The 19,449-nt window shown below is 43.9% G+C and overlaps 1 protein-coding gene across 1 annotated transcript in view; it reads left to right on the top strand.

The window, feature by feature from the left end:
* Positions 1 to 19,449, top strand: part of LOC147725159 (CD5 antigen-like) — a 459,301-nt gene that overhangs the window by 197,805 nt on the left and 242,047 nt on the right. Inside the window, exon 2 of the mRNA XM_086966547.1 lies at positions 18,254 to 18,574. Coding sequence (XP_086822673.1) covers positions 18,254 to 18,574 — 321 coding nt within the window. The remainder of the gene's footprint in view (positions 1 to 18,253; positions 18,575 to 19,449) is intronic.

Here is a 19,449-nt window from a genome sequence, read left to right as displayed (position 1 = left end):
GTGGATCACCTACTAGGTCCCTCCTCTGGGAGGAACCAGGAAGGGGGGCGGTTACACCCCCTTTCCTTTGTCCAGCTCCGCGCCAGGACTGGGGCTGGAAGGCCCCAGGACCGGTTTGGACTGGCCTATGCACGGGGACACCTTGTGTGCCCCGGGCATGTCTGATTCTATTCAGCCCTGTCCTACCCAATACACAAAATCCTGTCTGGGGTGGTGCTCGCACCTCCCAAGGCAGGAAACCCTTTGTCCAGGCCACCATCTGCCGAGTTTCGGTCAGCAGCAGGAGGCCAGACTTGTGTCTGTGGTGGCAGCATCCATTTTGTGATGCTGAGGCTCTGTTTAACTTTAACCAGGGTTAAGGCTACACACATGTCGTGTCCCTCTAGAAGGGTGGAATGCTATCCCCGTCGCCAGAACTGGCGAGGGGATAGTATTCCAATTCGTATGACACCTTACTCGACATGTTTTGATAAAGCCAAACCAAAGATAGCATATAACCGCGAGGATTATAATGCACTTAAGAGTATATGGTATGGCAATATCCCGGAACAGCTTAGGGAGTGGTTCCCGACAGCTGCAGACAGGCTCAGCTCATGCTAGAGCACCATCTCACATATTTCCAAGCACTCTGCCTCCAGGATTGATGAGGCCTTCCATAGGAGTGGCTGATAGGAACATATGTGTCCAGTTTAGGGTTAGGCACAGGCATACTGTACCTAAGTAAGAGGTGATTACACCAACTTACCCCAGCTGAGTGATCAGCCAGTTGTGTCAAATATGGAGGCCAGGCCAGGGGTGGCACAATACATGCTGCAGCCCCTGGCAGGCCTTGGCTACACCTATGCCCTGGGTACCTAGGGTACACTGTTACAGGGGCCTATAAGGTGAACCAATTCCAATTGTGTTATGCACCTAAGGTACATGGAGTCCATTTTAAGGAGAGAGCAATCAGCCTGGGGCCCTGAATAGCAGGATCCCAGGCCAACTAAGTCAAAAACCAGCTAAACACCAGGCAAAAAGTTTGGGGGTAACCATAGTCAGATATCCACCTTCCTACATAACCCCCCCCAAACGAAAGGAGATAAGGCTATCCTTGACCAGGTAAGCCTATATTGCCTAAGTGGCCATATAAGGAAGTACCAGCTCTGGCTTGGTAACCCCCTGTCTCATGGTCCACTAAGCAATCCCTCACCCTAAGGGTATCTGAGGGTCTCCACCATAGGGAATCTCTACCTGTGGTGTGTCTTTGCAAAGTCAAAGGCTGGTGTTGAGATGGAGTACTGAAGTGAGTTTCCTCTGTACGGCTCAGCTTCCTCCAATCACTCTCCACCATGTGTGCCTTTCTTTCTCTGACTGAGTTGCACTGTGCTCTCAGGGTCAACCTCTGGCTACCTAAAGCTGGAGGCTGGGTCCCTCTGTTTGGCTTACTGGAGGGACAGGTCAGGTTTGGGCCCTTAGGGTCCCAGGTTTGGCTGTGCCCAACAATATCCATCTGGGGGAGGTCCCTAACTACTTTTAAGGGGGATCCCTCAGGAGTTTTTAAAGCTTGCACCTCACTAGGGCTACTAGTTTCGGTGCCCCTAATCTGCTGATGGGGGTGCTTTATTTGACAGGGGGCCCTTTGGGTCTCACTGCCCTTCTTGTCCTCTGCAGCCCTGGGCTGAGTAAGGCAAGGTAGAGAGGGGCAGGTTACCTGCTCCAGACTGGGTCCCTCCTGAGAAGGGTCCACTGCCATCAGAGGCTCTGTCAGGCCAGGCCTAACAACCTCTGGGACAGTTCCTTCATCAGGGGTAAGATCAGTTCCCTGAGGAGGCTGATCCTTTCCTAAAGTCTGGTGGGAGGGAGATTTCTCTTCCTCCTCAATGCTCTCTGTTTGGGTGGAGTGATCCATCATTTCAGGCTTCACTACCCAGGTATCAGTTTGAGTTTGGGCTGTGGCCATCACAGCCCCACCAACCTTTTCAGGAGGAGTCTCAGTTTGGGTATGGGCTGTTACTAGTACAGCCCTGCTACTCTCTACAGGAGGGAAGTTATCTAAAGATGGGGCTGAGGTTTGCTCAGCCCTCCCAACCTTTTCAGGAAGGACATCTTGAATTGGGGCTGTAGCCATTACAGCCCCACTAACCTTTCCTTGGAGATTTACCATTCTAGAATGGGTTTGCTGTTCAACCTCAGCCCAGGCTGAGATTTCCAAATCATTACCCAGTAGGCAATCTACAGGCAAGTTTGCTGACACTGCCACTCTCTTTGGGCCAGTGATACCTCCCCAGCTAAGATTGACTACTGCCATGGGATGATTGGATTATATGCCATCAATGTTTGTCACCTGATATTTGGCATCAGGTAAAAGTTGCCTTGAGGGGACTAGACATTCAGCCACAATGGTGATGCTAGCCCCTGTGTCTCTGAAGGCCTCAACTTTCAAGCCATTGATGAGGGGCTCCTGTCTATACTTGCTCAAAGTGTTTGGGCAAGCTGTGAAATTGGCAAACCCCATGCCAGTCTCATAGACAAGAGTATCTGAGTTAGGGGACCTGGATAGGCCAGAGTCCACCTGTCCTCCAAAAGTAAACCCACCCAAATTCTTGGGGGTGCTCCCACCACCTGGGGGACCACTGCTAACAGTGACAGGAGGTGTTGGAGCCTTACCTGGAGGTATATTATCCTTATTGCCATTCTTGGGACAACAGCTATCTGTTTTGTAATGCCCCACCTGTTTACAGGTATGACAATAAGGCTTTTTCTGGGATGTAGAAGTGTCTTGGGACCCACCCCCATTCTTGGAGTTTTGGGGCCCTGGGGAAGTCTTTTCCTTACTTTTATCCCCACCCTTCTCTTGAGGCTTGGTAGTCTCTTTCTTTTGGTCACCACCCTGGTTCTTAGGCCTGATCCTGGTTCTGACCCATTTGTCTGCCCTCCTACCCAATTCTTGTGGGGAGGTCAGATCAGAGTCAACCAGGTGCTGATGTAGAAGCTGATTTTGACAATTACTTAAGATTTGCTCTCTCATAATTAAATTATACAATCCTGTATAGTCAGTAACCTTACTTCCCAGCAACCAGCCCTCCAGAGCCTTAGTGGCACACTCAACAAATTCAGACCAGTCCTGAGTCTGTGTCTTCTGGGTGTCTCTGAACATTAACCTGTACTGTTCAGTGGTTAAGCCTAACCCATCAATCAGAGCACTCTTCAGGACCATGTAGTTTCTAGAATCCTCATCACTAACTGTGAGGAGTCTGTCTCTGCCTCTACCTTCAAAGGAGAGCCACAAGATTGCTGCCCACTGCTCCTGAGGGATCTGCTGTACCATGCAGGCTCTCTCAAGTGCAGTCATCCATTTGTGGATATCATCCCCAGCTTTGTAGGGGGGCACAATCTTACTCAGGTTTCTTGTATCAAAGGACCTGTCTTTATCCTTCTGGATATTGCTGCCACCAGTGGATCCTAATCCACTCTCTCTAGGCTGTCTTGCTCTAGCAAGTTTCTCCTTGGCCAGGGCAACCTCTAACTCTTGCCTCTGGATCCTAAGCTCAGCCTCTCTCATCTTGGCCTCATGTTCCCTTCTCTGAGGGCTAGTCATCTCCTTCCTGGAGTGACCATGAGAGCCTCTAGAGACATGGGAGGTATTGGATTCACCTGAGTGATGCCTCCTCCTCCTATGGCCCTGGTTAAGTCCACCTGGGGGTCTGAATGGGTTGTTACCTGATTCATTCCCAAGTTGACTTAAGTTAGCCTGGTTCAGTCTACTGACCAGCACCTGACTATCTCTGTCATCATCTGACTCACTGCTTTCCACCTCCTCCTCCTCTTCTTCTTCCTCTACATCTACCTGAGGAGCTCCAGTGGTGGAGGCTTCCTCATCTACCAGGATGATAGGGGCAGGGGTGTCTACAGTGTCATCCTCTGAAGGATGGCCTCCTTCAGCATCCCCTGTGGGGTTTGCTTTAGAGGTCTTTAGAGCCTCAGACTGATCCAAGAGCTCTCTTAGGTGGTCTGTAGTAGGGGAAGGCCCTGTCTTCAGACCCCTTAAGACACAAAGCTGTCTTAATTCCTTAAAGGGAAAAATAGCAAACTGGGATGGTGCCCTTGGAGGGTCACTCTCAACAGGAGTAAGTCCACTGGACCCCTCTGTTCCAGACATTGCTCTAGTGTGGGTGGATGTGTTGCAATCTACCTACACTGGTGTTTACCTACTAAACCTATCTAGTAGTTGTAGCTAGGGTGTGCTACTCCCTTTGCTCTACAACAACTAAGTTCAGTAGAACTTAAGTATACTAGTCTTGTTTTATATGTACCTAGCAGGTACCTGTATGATCTTTCAAATGATACTCTCAAAGATTGTAATGGTAAAACAACAGCAAGCTCAGATCCCAATCCGCTGCTCACCAATGTGAGAAGTTGGCCTGGTATATAATGCTCACTAATTCTAGTGATCACTTTGTACCATGCCAAGCAACCCTTATGATGATGGTTGTAATTCAACCTTGTAGACCAGTTATCCTAGTGGTAACGTGGACAAAGCAGTCTTAGGCTAAACTCTGAAAGGCATGTGAAGCCAGCTGTTATACCATACACAACCCCCTTGAATACCAAATGAAAGGGACACCACACAGATATATATTGAAAATATATATTGATTTATTAACTATTAAAATCCCCTGGACTCTTTATGAGCACAGAAGCACAAGCGTAAAATCACAAGACAGTTTAAAATACACAAAAGTTGCACAATATGGATGAGCCCTAGGGGCCACCTAAACCATATACTAAGAAAGTGGTATAAGAGATACCTAGAGGAAAGTGAAGAGGCCTAGGGCCTTGGGAATCGCTGGAGCTATTCGAGACTGGAGTTAACTAAGTCGGGAAAGGCCCACGGGACTCGGGTGCAGTGTTCAAAGTGCACGCACTTCTCAATACAAAGTCTATGGTGCGTAAAAAGCACAAAGTTAGAAAGTTAGGAACCTTCCGAGTGACCTACGGAGCTGAAACTTAAAACACAGGCCCTTGGGATGTGTACCAGTGCAGGAGCACCGGCGGAGCTGAGTTACCTCACCCACAGGAAGCGGGTGCACAGGGTCGAAGTTGTGTCGGGTTTCGTCACGCTGGTCGATGGTGCTTGGAGCTGAAGATGCTGCAGGCGGCTCGATGAGAAGAGTTCCGGTGGATCCAAGGGTGGATCGGAAGATGTGAAGACCTGAAAGCAGAGGGGACAGTGTTCAAAGTCACTAGCCAGTGACTACCGTGGAACCAGATTGGAACCAGGCGTTGTCGGGTGCAAACAGGCGTTGTCGGGTAGCTTCTTTCTGCAGCCACGTGGATACCCGGGGTCGAGGACGTCCAGGAGTCGGTCACGAGCTGTCCCACGTAGGCTTCTCGCTGTTGGCGGTGTCGGCGACCTGATCGGAGCAAACAGGCCTTGGCAAATGCAAGCCACGCAGAAGTTGAAAGATGCTGTTCACTCGGACCAGCAAGGTCAGAGCGGGTGCTCCTTTTCACAGGAGCTTGGGTAGGTCTGGAGCAACCAGACCTGCTGTTTAAATCTTCGGGTTCGTCGCCAAGATGGCCGCTGGCCGCGTGGCTAGTGGCCGGGATGGCGCGTCGAGTGGCACAATGCAAAAGGGCCCCACGCAGATCGTGGAGATGCTGGAGGGCTGATCTTCGGTGCAAGGGCTGCTCGGTGGTGGGGGTTCTCAATCCCCAAAGCACAACGTCGAGGATGCCTCAGAAGCTGCGCAGTCAGCTTTTCGAGTGTCTTTCAAGAGGTCCGGTCCCATGTCACTCGGTGCCTCCACGGGTCCCTTCTTCGCAGGGACTGTGGATCGGGCTCTGAGAGGTCTGGGAGTCTGGTTCTTGTTGGGCTCTGGGCTCGGTCTCCGGCGGGAGGCGGCGGCAAAGCAGACGTCGAGTTGCTGGTTGGTACCTGTGTTCACAGGGTGGTCACTCCTTGGCCACAAGGGAGATTCTTCTTCAGTCTTCTGTGCAGCAGAATGTCGAAGTCCAGTCTTCTTCTTAGTTTTAAGTTGATTTCGGGATGATCTGCTGTGCAATGGCACTGCTCCCCCTCTTATTCCCAAACTGGGGGTGGATCACCTACTAGGTCCCTCCTCTGGGAGGAACCAGGAAGGGGGGCGGTTACACCCCCTTTCCTTTGTCCAGCTCCGCGCCAGGACTGGGGCTGGAAGGCCCCAGGACCGGTTTGGACTGGCCTATGCACGGGGACACCTTGTGTGCCCCGGGCATGTCTGATTCTATTCAGCCCTGTCCTACCCAATACACAAAATCCTGTCTGGGGTGGTGCTCGCACCTCCCAAGGCAGGAAACCCTTTGTCCAGGCCACCATCTGCCGAGTTTCGGTCAGCAGCAGGAGGCCAGACTTGTGTCTGTGGTGGCAGCATCCATTTTGTGATGCTGAGGCTCTGTTTAACTTTAACCAGGGTTAAGGCTACACACATGTCGTGTCCCTCTAGAAGGGTGGAATGCTATCCCCGTCGCCAGAACTGGCGAGGGGATAGTATTCCAATTCGTATGACACCTTACTCGACATGTTTTGATAAAGCCAAACCAAAGATAGCATATAACCGCGAGGATTATAATGCACTTAAGAGTATATGGTATGGCAATATCCCGGAACAGCTTAGGGAGTGGTTCCCGACAGCTGCAGACAGGCTCAGCTCATGCTAGAGCACCATCTCACATATTTCCAAGCACTCTGCCTCCAGGATTGATGAGGCCTTCCATAGGAGTGGCTGATAGGAACATATGTGTCCAGTTTAGGGTTAGGCACAGGCATACTGTACCTAAGTAAGAGGTGATTACACCAACTTACCCCAGCTGAGTGATCAGCCAGTTGTGTCAAATATGGAGGCCAGGCCAGGGGTGGCACAATACATGCTGCAGCCCCTGGCAGGCCTTGGCTACACCTATGCCCTGGGTACCTAGGGTACACTGTTACAGGGGCCTATAAGGTGAACCAATTCCAATTGTGTTATGCACCTAAGGTACATGGAGTCCATTTTAAGGAGAGAGCAATCAGCCTGGGGCCCTGAATAGCAGGATCCCAGGCCAACTAAGTCAAAAACCAGCTAAACACCAGGCAAAAAGTTTGGGGGTAACCATAGTCAGATATCCACCTTCCTACACAAACCTTGGCAAAACCAACTTAACTTAAAGCTACTTACTTGCTCCCCTTCCACGTGTTAGGCTTAGGTCAGGCACACTGGGGTAGGCTTAGTTAGAAGCACCAGTTGAGTATGTTAGCCTAATGTATATATGACTGTATATATGTTTTATTACTTTTAAACCATTGTATGGCTAAGAAACCATATCAATGCTTTTACAGTTCTATTTCGCAATACTTATCTTACTGTACGTACTTTTTATAATAACAAGTCTTGCAATTGTGGCAATACATTTCTCTTGTACGAGAAGAAAGACTGTTCAATAAATGTTAACCCTTTATTGACAAACGCCCGTCTCTCTATTCTCTACATCTCGTGAAAGTAAACTGCACTAGACTGACTGAGTGAAATACATCTCTATTGTTTCACACGACCCTAGAGATTGACTCTTGATCTGAGGAGCAAAGTTGTCATGTTGCACGGTTGTTGGAAAACTGAATCCCTTCTTGTCTGTGCCAAGGAAGCTGATCACTTCCTATGCAGAGAAGAAAGTTTCCAGTGACCTCTGAGCTAGTTGGTAACACAACCCAATTAAGTTTAGCATAGTCAGTGGAAGCCTGGAATATCCGCAGTTCCACGTCGATACTACTGTTTATGTTATTCCAATGCGCAGGGCCTATTGGGAAACTAGGAACTACACTACAATATATATATATATATATATATATATATATATATATATATATATATATATATATATATATATATATATATATATATATATATATATATATATATATATATATTACCTACTGGCGGTCGCCAGTAGGTATATATAGTTAGGATTTTTTTCCTATGGGACTTTTGAAAATGCTATGTCTAATAACTTTGGCATTTGTTGACGGAATCGGCTGAAATTTTCAGGAAAATGGCACATTTTGGTTCTGAGCTGCCCCTGAAAATTTGGGGGGTTTCGTCAAGGGGGGGCCGAGAAAAAAGGGGGGTCCCAAAACGCATTTTTCCCCATGTTAATTTCCATAGGGCGGTTGGCCTCACTTTTAGCTCGAACGGCTTAATGGATTTGCACGAAACTTGGCAAAATTGTACGGACTGTTAGCCCGATGTGCCTTTGCTGGGTCTCAATATATGTGCTTCAGTGGATTTTAAGAAATTAACGTTTTTAAAAATGTGTATATCTGTGACAGCGTCCTGGATAGAGCACCAGTTCGCGTACTTTTCGCGTAACGGAGCTTTGCGAAGCGAAGCTGATTGGCTCTCAGGTGTCTGTCAACATTCTAAACAGTCCGTAGCGGCCGCCATTTTGTCTCTCGGTAGGATCGAGAGACAAGAGGAGGCCAAAACGAAGGGGGGAAATGAAGGAAAGGGGGCAAGGTAGACCCCTTCTGACCCCCTAGGATTGATGAGGGGATATTAAAGTGCCCCACGGGCCAAAAAAAACCAAAACATTGTTTTTTTCGTGGGGTGCGCCTGGTTCGCGTACCGGAAAGCGATCTGGGGAGCGTACTATAAGGAAACAAGAATGATTGACTTTTAACTTATTGTATGTTTATTGATTGTTCGTTTTTGTTTTTTTTTTGTTTTTTTTATTTACGTAGGTACATGTAGGTATCAATGTAGAGTCTATAATTTAATAAACGCCGTCTCCTTTGTAGATATCTTGCTTGTTGTTAAAGAAGTTATTGTGGTATATGGAATTCATACCATAGTCTGTCTGGAAAGCCGAAACAACATGGTGGCAGGAGATGATAAAGAGATGTTAAATACACATTGGGGATTATATAGTGGGAGAAAGGAAGTAACTATGAACAAAGTTAGTATGTAACACAAAAAAGTTGCACAGTCTATTTTAAGTCTCACTTTATATTATATCTATTTTGGTACTATTTCATAATTTACATATAAAAAAGAACAATGTCTCAAACTATTTTTAATTTTTAAATAAAAATTTATTGTTGTGATTTTTCAAAATCTAAAAGAATTTCCAACATTAATTCATCAGGTATGTCCTCCTTTTCATTCCATGATTCTATTTCTTCTACACAATTAATTAAGTCTTGGTCCAGAGACTGATCCATAAAGTCTATTTCCTCTTTGTTCAAAAGAGTTACAGTAGAACAAGGTCCCCACCTCATGAGATCCGTCACACCACACGCGTTCCTACTATCTGATAACGATCCTGTATTGTGATTGGGGAGGGGATTCTCACTGTAAGGGTGTGTGGGACCGAGCCTGAAGTGGAAGATTCCAGGGATGCCTTTTTGTACATCAAAGTCTTCACAATTATGTGTCACATTAAAAATATATAGCACTCCAACAAAGTAGTAGGATTATAACACTTTAATAACTTATAAATATATACAACGCTCCAACAAAGTAAACACGTTAAAAAAAAAAAAATTTAAACAACTATTTACATGACATTGCTTTAACCAGGATAGACAAAGAAATGACACAGTGATGTAAAAGTTTCTGAAAGAAATGCCAAGAACGTCCCATGTGAAAGTGAATTTTATCTGGCAATTTTTTTCTTTTCCTTCTCATGAAAAGAAAGTTAATGCCAGGTTCGTTACCTGCCTCATCAGCAAAAAAAAAACTCTCGAGAGGGACCGAAAAAAAATATAGCTATGGTAATCATACCATGCATCGGCACATGGAGAGGTGGCACCCTCTTAATTATTGTATAGCACAACTTCGAGATTTGGTGGATAACCCCCGATCGGCAAAAACATCCACCAATGACTTAGTAATAAGTGAGTCAGAGGCAAGGGAAACGGTCTCAAATCTGTAAAAGAACTTTGGGCAGATGAGATTGACTTGTGTAGCATGTGGAAAATTAATTTCATGCGGAGAGATGAGTATTACTTTAATAAATAGATCATATGAAAATCATCAATGTCCAAAACATCCTAGAAAGTAATTTTTGTCATTTTTGAGGAAGAGAGATAACCTACAGTGGTACGGGGTCGTTTTCGTTCGTACTAGGGGGGCCAGGTGACATTCCTTCGGGGTGGCTTAGGGGCATTTAAAACAACTTCCCTGATACAGGTAGCATATAAAGTAGAGGCTAAATACCAGGATCTTTATCGATTGCTTTATGCTGTACAAAAATGAAAAACACACAACAAACCTGGACCATTGATATTTTCAATGTTTCTGCGTACTATACTTTTTAACCCTTAACTAATTGAGCTGCTTCATTTCACCTGCTTTTTAAAAAAAAAAAAAAAAAAAATCGGAAACAGTGGCCTTTTATTCGAAACTTACCAATCTACGCGTTACAACTACGTTTGCTTTTTCAAAAACATTTAATAAAAATGTTGGTGCCGAAATACGGGCCTACAACCCCGTGGGCCGGCCACGGAGCAGGCTGGAACTGTAAATGGGGGGGAGGGTATTTATTTGTGGAAAACATAACAGAGAAACAGTGGTCGTTGATTTCATAGTAAAAAGTGCGACAAGTGCAACAAAATCATATCAATAATTCATTGGGAGCAAGTACCAAAAGTGTCGACAATTCGAACCTTCAATAATAAATACAGTAATCAATGATGCATTAGAACTTAATATCAATTCATTGTTTGAAGGTGTAATCAGTATCCGTCCCATGTCAATTCATTGTTCGAACGTATAATCAATACCCATCCCGGATCAATTCATTGTCCGAACATATAATCAGTCTTATCCCATATCAATTCATGTGCTAAAAACTGCATACATATCTCATGATATCAAGGCTGAGCAATCGGGCACAACAAGGAGTTGAGAGTTTCATTTGTACCAGCGCCATTTTGGGTGAGGTCAGGAAGGTCCAAGTATAGTCAAAATGTCTCCACCAACTCGTGGTTGGACCGGGACCTCTTTCGGCAGTCCAAAAGTTTTCGTTGAAGGGTAGCAGTGGGGACTGCCGACATGAACCATCAGTCAAAGTGGGGTGGGAGGCAACAATCTCTCCTACCGGGTCATACTGGTGTCCCACCGGAACTGATCAAGTTGGTAGTCTTGCAGGATTTTGGTCATTTCAAGACTGAGGCCGGCGCCGGCATGAGCGCGCCGACGTTCCGCGGCTATGTCGTGGTCGATCATGGCAGTCATTCCCCATCGGGGGCCCCCGTGGCTCTTTTAGAATCTTCAAAGTTGAGGAGAACGTTTCTGGACGCAGGAAACTAGAAGCGTCGTTACACCGCAACAGTGGACGAGACCCCCGCTGGGTGAGCGGAGCATCATTGCCTCGCAATAGTGGACGAGACCTTTCGTCGGGTGAGAGCAGCGCCGCTGCATCGCAAGAGTGGAGGAACCCTTTTGTTGGGTGAGTGGAGCGTTGGGAGTGCAGCTGAGGGGCCCCCACCTGGGGGGTGGGAGAGGCTCGTTTGCGCCGCCTCTCCCTCCCAGCGCACCCCACGCCGACACCTGGCGTTGATATCCGTGATCTCCGGACCAGGCGATAAGAGGGGGGGGAGGTCGGTGGCATGTGCAAGACATTCCCCCCAGTGTTGTCGTAGCCATTATGAAGGTAAGAAGATCCCGTCGGCCTCGGCTCCTCTTCTGGTGCACCTTACGCGAGGACCCTTTGGTTGGGTGAGTGGAGCGTTGGGGGTGCAGCTGAGGGGCCCCCACCTGGGGGGGTGGGAGAGGCTCGTTCGCACCGCCTCTCCCTCCCAGCGCACCCCACGCCGATATCTGGCGTTGATTTTCGTGATGTCCGGACCAGGCGATAAGAGGGGGGGGGTCAGAGGCAGAGGCAAGACATCCCCCCCCCATGGCCTGCAAGGCGGCAGAAGAAAGGAATCGGGAGATCAGTACATTTCGGGCCATCCACCCCACAGCTGATGGCGGTTAGCCGGGCCCCGCCCTGCACGTGTCGAGGCCTCATCTTCCGGATGGGCGTAACCGTGGCCCTGTTGCACTTCGGGAGTTTCCGGAATGGGGGTAGGTATCTGCTGATTTGTATCTATTTCATGTTACCGTTATTGGGCGTGGCGGGCGGTGGGACAGACATGCTTGGAGCAGTGGGGGGGTGGCAGAGCCTAGCTACCTCGTGGCTGCCGTAACGTCAAGCTTGGCTACTCTCACCACTTCCATGTTTCTTATTTCTAGCGAAGTCAAAAACTCATCAGTGGCCTACTGATTTTGTTCGATTTCTTTCCCTTCCTTGTCAAGTGTGTTTCATGCTAAAGTTTCTGTTTAACAGGATTTAGTAATTACTTCATATTTTACATATGTCTTCTTTATTAGGGGTACTCTCCGGTTGAGCCAGATGATGTACCTCTAATAAATGGTCCGGGTGGAACTAGTTTCTCAATCAGTGGGGAGTAAATGGGCATGACAGATTACAACGGGGGACAAAGGTTCGCATTACCCACCCTTCACTACTTGCAAAGACTAAACAGAATTTTTCTATTACACGTTATTTGCAAACAGAGAATACCTCGAAAGAACTATTCCTTGAACAATAAATGTCCAGCCAATAAATCAATCAGTGGGGAGAAAAACAGGCATGACGGATTACAACGGGGGACAAAAGTCCGCATTACCTATCCTTCACTATCTGCAAAGGGAGACAGAATATTCCTATTCTTCTCTGTTTATAGACGGGGAATATCTCAAAGAGCAAAAATTGATAAAAAATTAGTAGGATTATAACACTTTAATAACTTATAAATATATACATCGGAACAAAAACAGTAAACACCTTAAAACATTTTTTATTAAAACAGAAGCAACAATGACAACTAACAGTAGTGATATCCTGGGCGGGTGATGGAACTGGGATTGTTAATGGAAAAAGATCTACAGAGAAAGCTATTGGTGAATTATACTTCTCTGGAAATTTAAAACTCACAAATGTTTTATTTGTGTAATCGTTTCAGGTCAAACGGATTGTGGGACAATGTTCACAATGGAAGAGTCACCAAAAGGCATTTGGATCGATGTTGCAGCAGGCTGCCATGTATATAGTTATTTAATAAAATGTTTTACCCTGTTACTTGTTGATTTTGAGCCCCAAATACAAAGGCTTGTTTGGATCGATGTTGCAGCAGGCTGCCATGTAAATAGTTATTTAATAAAACGTTTTACCCTGTTACTTTGCTGGTGTGTTGTATATATTTATAATATTTGCATAGGGTTTGTCGTTATTTTGGGTGGGGTGGGTGGCAGAGCCGAGCTGTGTTGCAGCCATCATGGTGTGGAGCTAAGTTAATCTCACTAGTTTCGTATTTCTCATGAGGGGTTGTTCTTAATGTTTCTATTTTAGCGAGGTCAAAAAGAGATCCCATTAGTGGCCTACTGATTTTGCTCGATTCCTTTTGTTTTTTTAAACGATTTTTCACTATCTGCAAAGACTAAACAGAGTATTGCGACTCTGTGCTTGTTTGTAAATAAAGAATGAACCAAAGAGAACCAATTCTAAAACAGTAAATGCTTGGATAACAATCAATCAAATAGAGAGAGAAGCAGGCACGACGGATTACAACGGGGGCAAAGGCCTGCATTAACTACCCTTCACTATCTGCAAAGAGAGAGTACTCCTAAGAGAAAAGAGGGGGGGGCAGCGTTCAAAGCACATCAGCGTGCATAAACACGAAAATGTTTTTACCTACCACGTACTTGACATTTGACAGCTTTCGATATTTGCTATTAAAAAACCATTGAAATTCACTGAAAAAACCATAGGTTATAGACCATATATAGTTAGGAATTTGCATTTACAAAACCTTGAAAATTCACTGAAAAAACCAAAGGTTATAGACCATATATAGTTAGGGATTAGCATTTACAAAACCTTATTTTACTCGCACAAAACCATTGAAATTCGCATATATAGTTAGTTGCACTAACTATATATCGCGCACCCGCAATCCACTGCTGATGATGTCACATATTACATCATTCATGACATGGTCAGTGACATCACTGATGACAACTCAAATGACATCACTGACAACATCACTGATGACATCATTCATGTGATAATACGATGAACCTCCTCAGACTTTAATATAACCTTAGATCACTCAGTGTAAACAGACACTCACAGATTGTCACTCATCCATGGAGTTTTTTTTATTTATTTATTTATTTTTTTTTTTCTGGCAGAGGTAATACATACAAGGATAAAACAAAAATGAGAAATCCAACATAATTCTTTACAAAGAACAACCATTATACATTTTAAATCCAATTATCAATTGGTAACCATAGCTTCCGACCAAAAGTCTTCTTTTTGAGTCCTTTCAATTTATAGACTGCTTTATCCATTCTATAAACATTTAGCAGCTTTCCCAGCCATAGCTCAAAAGTTGGTGGATCAACATCCAGCCATCTGGAGGTAATACAAGCTCGATAGATAGACATTCCCATAAACAAAAAATGTTCTTGATCTGTCTTTAAATTCCGAGAGGGAAAATAAACACCAAAGATAATAATAGTAGGATGAAGCGTAATCCGTACATGTAGCAAATTAGACAGAAACTTTTCAATCTTCTCAATATATACAGCAAGTTTGGTACAGCTATAAAACATGTGAATTGAGTTGGCTGCTAAAGTTCCACAGCGACTGCAGTTAATACCTTTTAAAGATTTCCATTTTACCAGTTTTGCAGGTGTATAGTAAAGATCTAAGGTGGACATAAAATGTTGACTCTTAAGAGAGCTATTAATTAGTGTCTTATTGCTCATCTCAAACACTTTTACCAAATCAATCCCTGCAGTGCCAATCTTTCTCTCCCATTTCAGGGTGTGATGATCAAGATCGTTCTGCCTCCTATTATTCATTAACTGGTAAATAATACCAATACGACTGTTCTTCCTGGAACTTTCTAGAATGTCAATTGTTTCCATGGTATCGGTGAGTAAAACATTTTTTTTTTCCAGGAAGCTGCGAATCTGTAAGTATTTAAAAAAATCGTTCCTAGATAAACCAAATGTCTCTTGTAATTTAGAAAAGGACATAAGGGACCCGTTTTGGTACAATTGACCCAGTAGATAAATCTGACTCATATGCCATCGGTAAATTACCGTATCTTGGAATATTACGGGTAATAGCTTATTATCAGACAGAGGTGTGTAATAATTCAATTTTGGGATTATACGTAAAATTTTGTTCATTTGCCTCCAAATTAAACATGCAGCAAGGAGCACCTTGAATTTTGTTTTTTTATAATAACTGGGTTCAATGACTTTCAACAGGCATTGCCGCGCATGGGTACCTAAGAGCATTTCGAAGATAGAAGGTGAAATGGCTGGGTCTGATACATAATCATGAAAAAGCAGAACCCGAAAAGTTTTCAGAGCAATAGCCCAGTAATACATTTTAAAATTCGGAAGCCCCAAACCAGCGCAATCTGATGGGAGAGTACACCATTTTAAAGATCTTCTAGCACGATGGTACCCCCACAAAAACCTCGACACCATTCTGTCTATTCTGTTGAAAAGGGACATTGAGAAAAATAGGGGAATAGTACGGAAAAAATACAGAAATTTTGGAAAAATCATCATCTTAATAACATTAGTTCGACCATATAATGACAAGTGTAAATTATTAAATCTTTCTAACGTTCTATTGGTAGATATGAGTAGGGGGTCTAAGTTTAATGCAACAATATCCTCAACCTTAGAAGATAGAGTAACACCAAGATATGAACCAGTAGAATTTAGTGGGATATCAGTGGGTTTACCCGTTTCCGAATGTATAATCTGAGTTTTTGTAATGTTTAGCTTATAGCCGGAGACCTTCCCGAACTCATTGGCCAGATCGATTATTGTGGGTAGCGCAGAGGAGACGTCAGAAGTGACAATTGCAACGTCATCCGCGTACGCTAGAACTTTATGGTCAATTTCAAAAAGACGAACTGGTGGAATATTAGGTTCTAAAATAAGTCTACTCAAATAAGGTTCTAAGTATAACGCAAATAAAAGCGGGGAACAAGGGCACCCTTGTCTAGTCCCTCTCGTGATTGAAAAAGATCTCGAATGATCAGTACCTAATCTTATTATACCCTTAGGAGCAGAATAAAGCGAGCGCACCGCCTGAATAAATTGTGGGGGAAACCCCTTCCCTTCTAACACAGTCCAAAGGAATCCCCAGTCTACTCTATCAAACGCTTTTTCAGCATCGAGTAAGATCACCCCAACTGGGGATTCCTTTGCCTGTGCCCAATCTAAAAGTGTGATCTATATGTCAACTCTCACATGTACTGTGTTTTACATATGTACTAACTTTGACATGTAGCACTGAGATATCCATTCACTCACCAATACACTCATGCACACAGTCAACCACCCATACAGCTGTTTCCACATGCAGTTTTGAACCCATACATCTAGTGAATCAACTGTTCACACATCTATGCACAGAGTCACACACCTCCCAGCCACCCACACACACACACTCAGTCTCCCATACAAATACTTGGGCAACCAATTAATAACCCATATAGTTACTCATATAGCTACTGATCAACACATGCAGCAGTTTACAGAACAACAGATATAATGATGCACAAATTAAGACAGTTTAGTCACTAACCCATGCACTCAGTGAGACACATTTAATCACTCTCTCATACAGTCAGTCATGCACCTACTAAATCCTTCATCCAGACACTTATACATCCACTCATTCTTCAATATGTAAGACATATTTTAACTTTACAGAAACAAACAGTCACTGGATGATGTCATCAGTGATGTCATCAGTGATGTCACTGACCATGTCATGAATGATGTAATATGTGACATCATCAGCAGTGGATTGCGGGTGCGCGATATATAGTTAGTGCAACTAACTATATATGTGAATTTCAATGGTTTTGTGCGAGTAAAATAAGGTTTTGTAAATGCTAATCCCTAACTATATATGGTCTATAACCTATGGTTTTTTCAGTGAATATATATATATATATATATATATATATATATATATATATATATATATATATATATATATATATATATATATATATATATATATATATATATATACATATATATATATATATATATCCAACCTGTAAGAGAGGGGAGACAAAACAGGAAATAATACACAGTGGGTAAAAAGTATTGGCATGTGACGTAATACACCGAGTCTATGCACTATGTCCGTGTGTTATTCCTCTCAGTACTTGCTTTTGTAAATATCACAACACTCAAAATACAGATATGAAAATAAATTATATTAAATATTCTGATCTCTTCATCCATTAAATTCACATTCTATCTCTTAGTATGTGAACAGTAAAGATTTATTTTCCAGACCCTTCTCAATCACTCTCTTTCTCTCTGCCTCTCGTGGCCTCTCCCCTTCTCTCTAATTCTCTCTCTCCCTTTCTTTCTCTTCTTCTGCCCTCTCTATTGTTCATGTTTGCTCTTGTTCACCCTCCGTCTTTTTCTCTCACTCTTTCTCTCTCGTATTTGCTCCACTTGTCTCTTGCTCTCTCTCACTCTATCTTTCTCTCAGTATCTCTCTTATCTCTCCCTCCCTTACTTTTTCTATTTCACGCTCTCTCTTCTCTCATGCTCTCTCTGCTTCCCTTTCTGTTCTCTCCCTGTTTCACACTTCTTTTTTTCTCTCTTGATCTGTCACTAATTCTCTTTCTTTTTCTCCCACTTTTTATCTCTCTCCCTTCACATTTTTTATCTTTCACTCCCTATTTCCTTCTCTTGTTCTCTATCATATCTTTTTCTGTCTATTGGTCTTTTTCTCGCCCTCCATTTCTCTTGTTCTCACTCCCCCTCTTGTGTTCTTGATTCCCTTTATTCCTCCCTCTCTTGGTCACTGTTCGCCTATATCTCTCTCTTACTCCATATCCATCTCTCTATCTTACCTGTTCTCTCACCATCTCTATCTTTTTCTCACCCCACTTTCTCTCATTCTTTCTTTTTCTTTCTTGGTCTCACCCTCTTTTTTCTCCTGCTTACTATTGTTCTCTCTTTCTCCCACTCTTTACCTCTTGCTGTATCTTTATCTTTCTCTGTCTCTTCCATTTTCTCTCTCTCTCACCCTCCTCCCTGTGATTGGGTGATATTGATATGAGGGCACTGTGCAGGGAGTTGCACTTAATACATTTATGGTTTGAAATATAGTAAATGTTTCATTTCTCTCTGTTTCTTTCCAGTTGATACAGATGTTGTTCGCCTCTCTAATGCTGCGGATCCTTGTGCTGGGGTGGTGCTGGTTACTATATATGGCTCTGAAGGAACAATTTGTGACTCATCTTGGGATATGAACGATGCTGCAGTGGTCTGCAGACAGCTGGGGTGTGGAACGCCAATCTCAGCGCCTATAGGGTCTGTCTTTGGAGCCCCCCTAAACAGGTTTGCTTTAATAGACAATGTGGGATGCAGAGGAGATGAGTCCAGCGTGTTACGGTGTTCCTATAGCTCCATACCATCATTATCTTGTAATAAAAAAAGAGATGCGTCCGTACATTGCACAGGTAAGAATCGTGTCAGATCCCACAAAGTTATTCTGACAAATCAGAACTTTAGTCAAAATGTGGGTGAATACCTATTGGAGTAAATTGTACACTTTTGGTTTGTGACATTTGTGTTTCTTGGGTTTGTTCTACACAAACTCTTCATTCTCTTCCACATCCCGAATTCTAACCAGGAGGAAAGCTATTCAGTTGGCAATAAAGATCTGGCTCTCCCAGTTATTGTCATTCCATTTTGTGCCCTCTTGAAACATGTTTTTTTTCCTTCTAAAAACTGGTTTGTGATATCTTTTCCAATAGTGGGCATACACTATAGATTCAAAAAGTTAAGTTTATATTGAAAATTTTTGCATTTTTGACCCCAGACTCAGATTCTGCAAAATATTGGCCATCTCTATGGGGTTGATGAAGGAGTTATATCAACCCTAAGGGATCCAGGTCAGAATGTTGAAATATTTCCACCTCCTTTTCCTCTTTCTCCCTTTGTATCCAGTCATATCTTTATGATATATAGTCTTTTATTAATGCTTGATAATCTTTTTGAAATGCTACCTCTCTTAAAGTAATTATTCTGGATGTTAACTTAGATATTTAATCTAACACTGAATTCTTGATTATCACCTCTACATCAGACCTCTGCAAAGTCTTACACTGGAAGACTACCCAATGGGAAATATTCTCAAGGAGTCATGGCCGAGTTAACAGCACTTTATCGCAGCCAAAGTCGCAATAAATTTATCACCCCATTCTCGAGCTGTTGCTAACAGCCCATAGCAACAGTTTACCCGCGATAGCAGCCACAAAAAAGATCGCCACAGACGACCCTGGCAACTATCGCTAATGAGATGCAGAGTAGGCATTCCCGTGCAAAAAGGTGT

Source organism: Lissotriton vulgaris, chromosome 4_1, assembly GCF_964263255.1.
Source record: "Lissotriton vulgaris chromosome 4_1, aLisVul1.2, whole genome shotgun sequence".
NCBI lineage: Eukaryota > Metazoa > Chordata > Amphibia > Caudata > Salamandridae > Lissotriton > Lissotriton vulgaris.
This window is presented reverse-complemented; position numbering and strand designations above follow the sequence as displayed.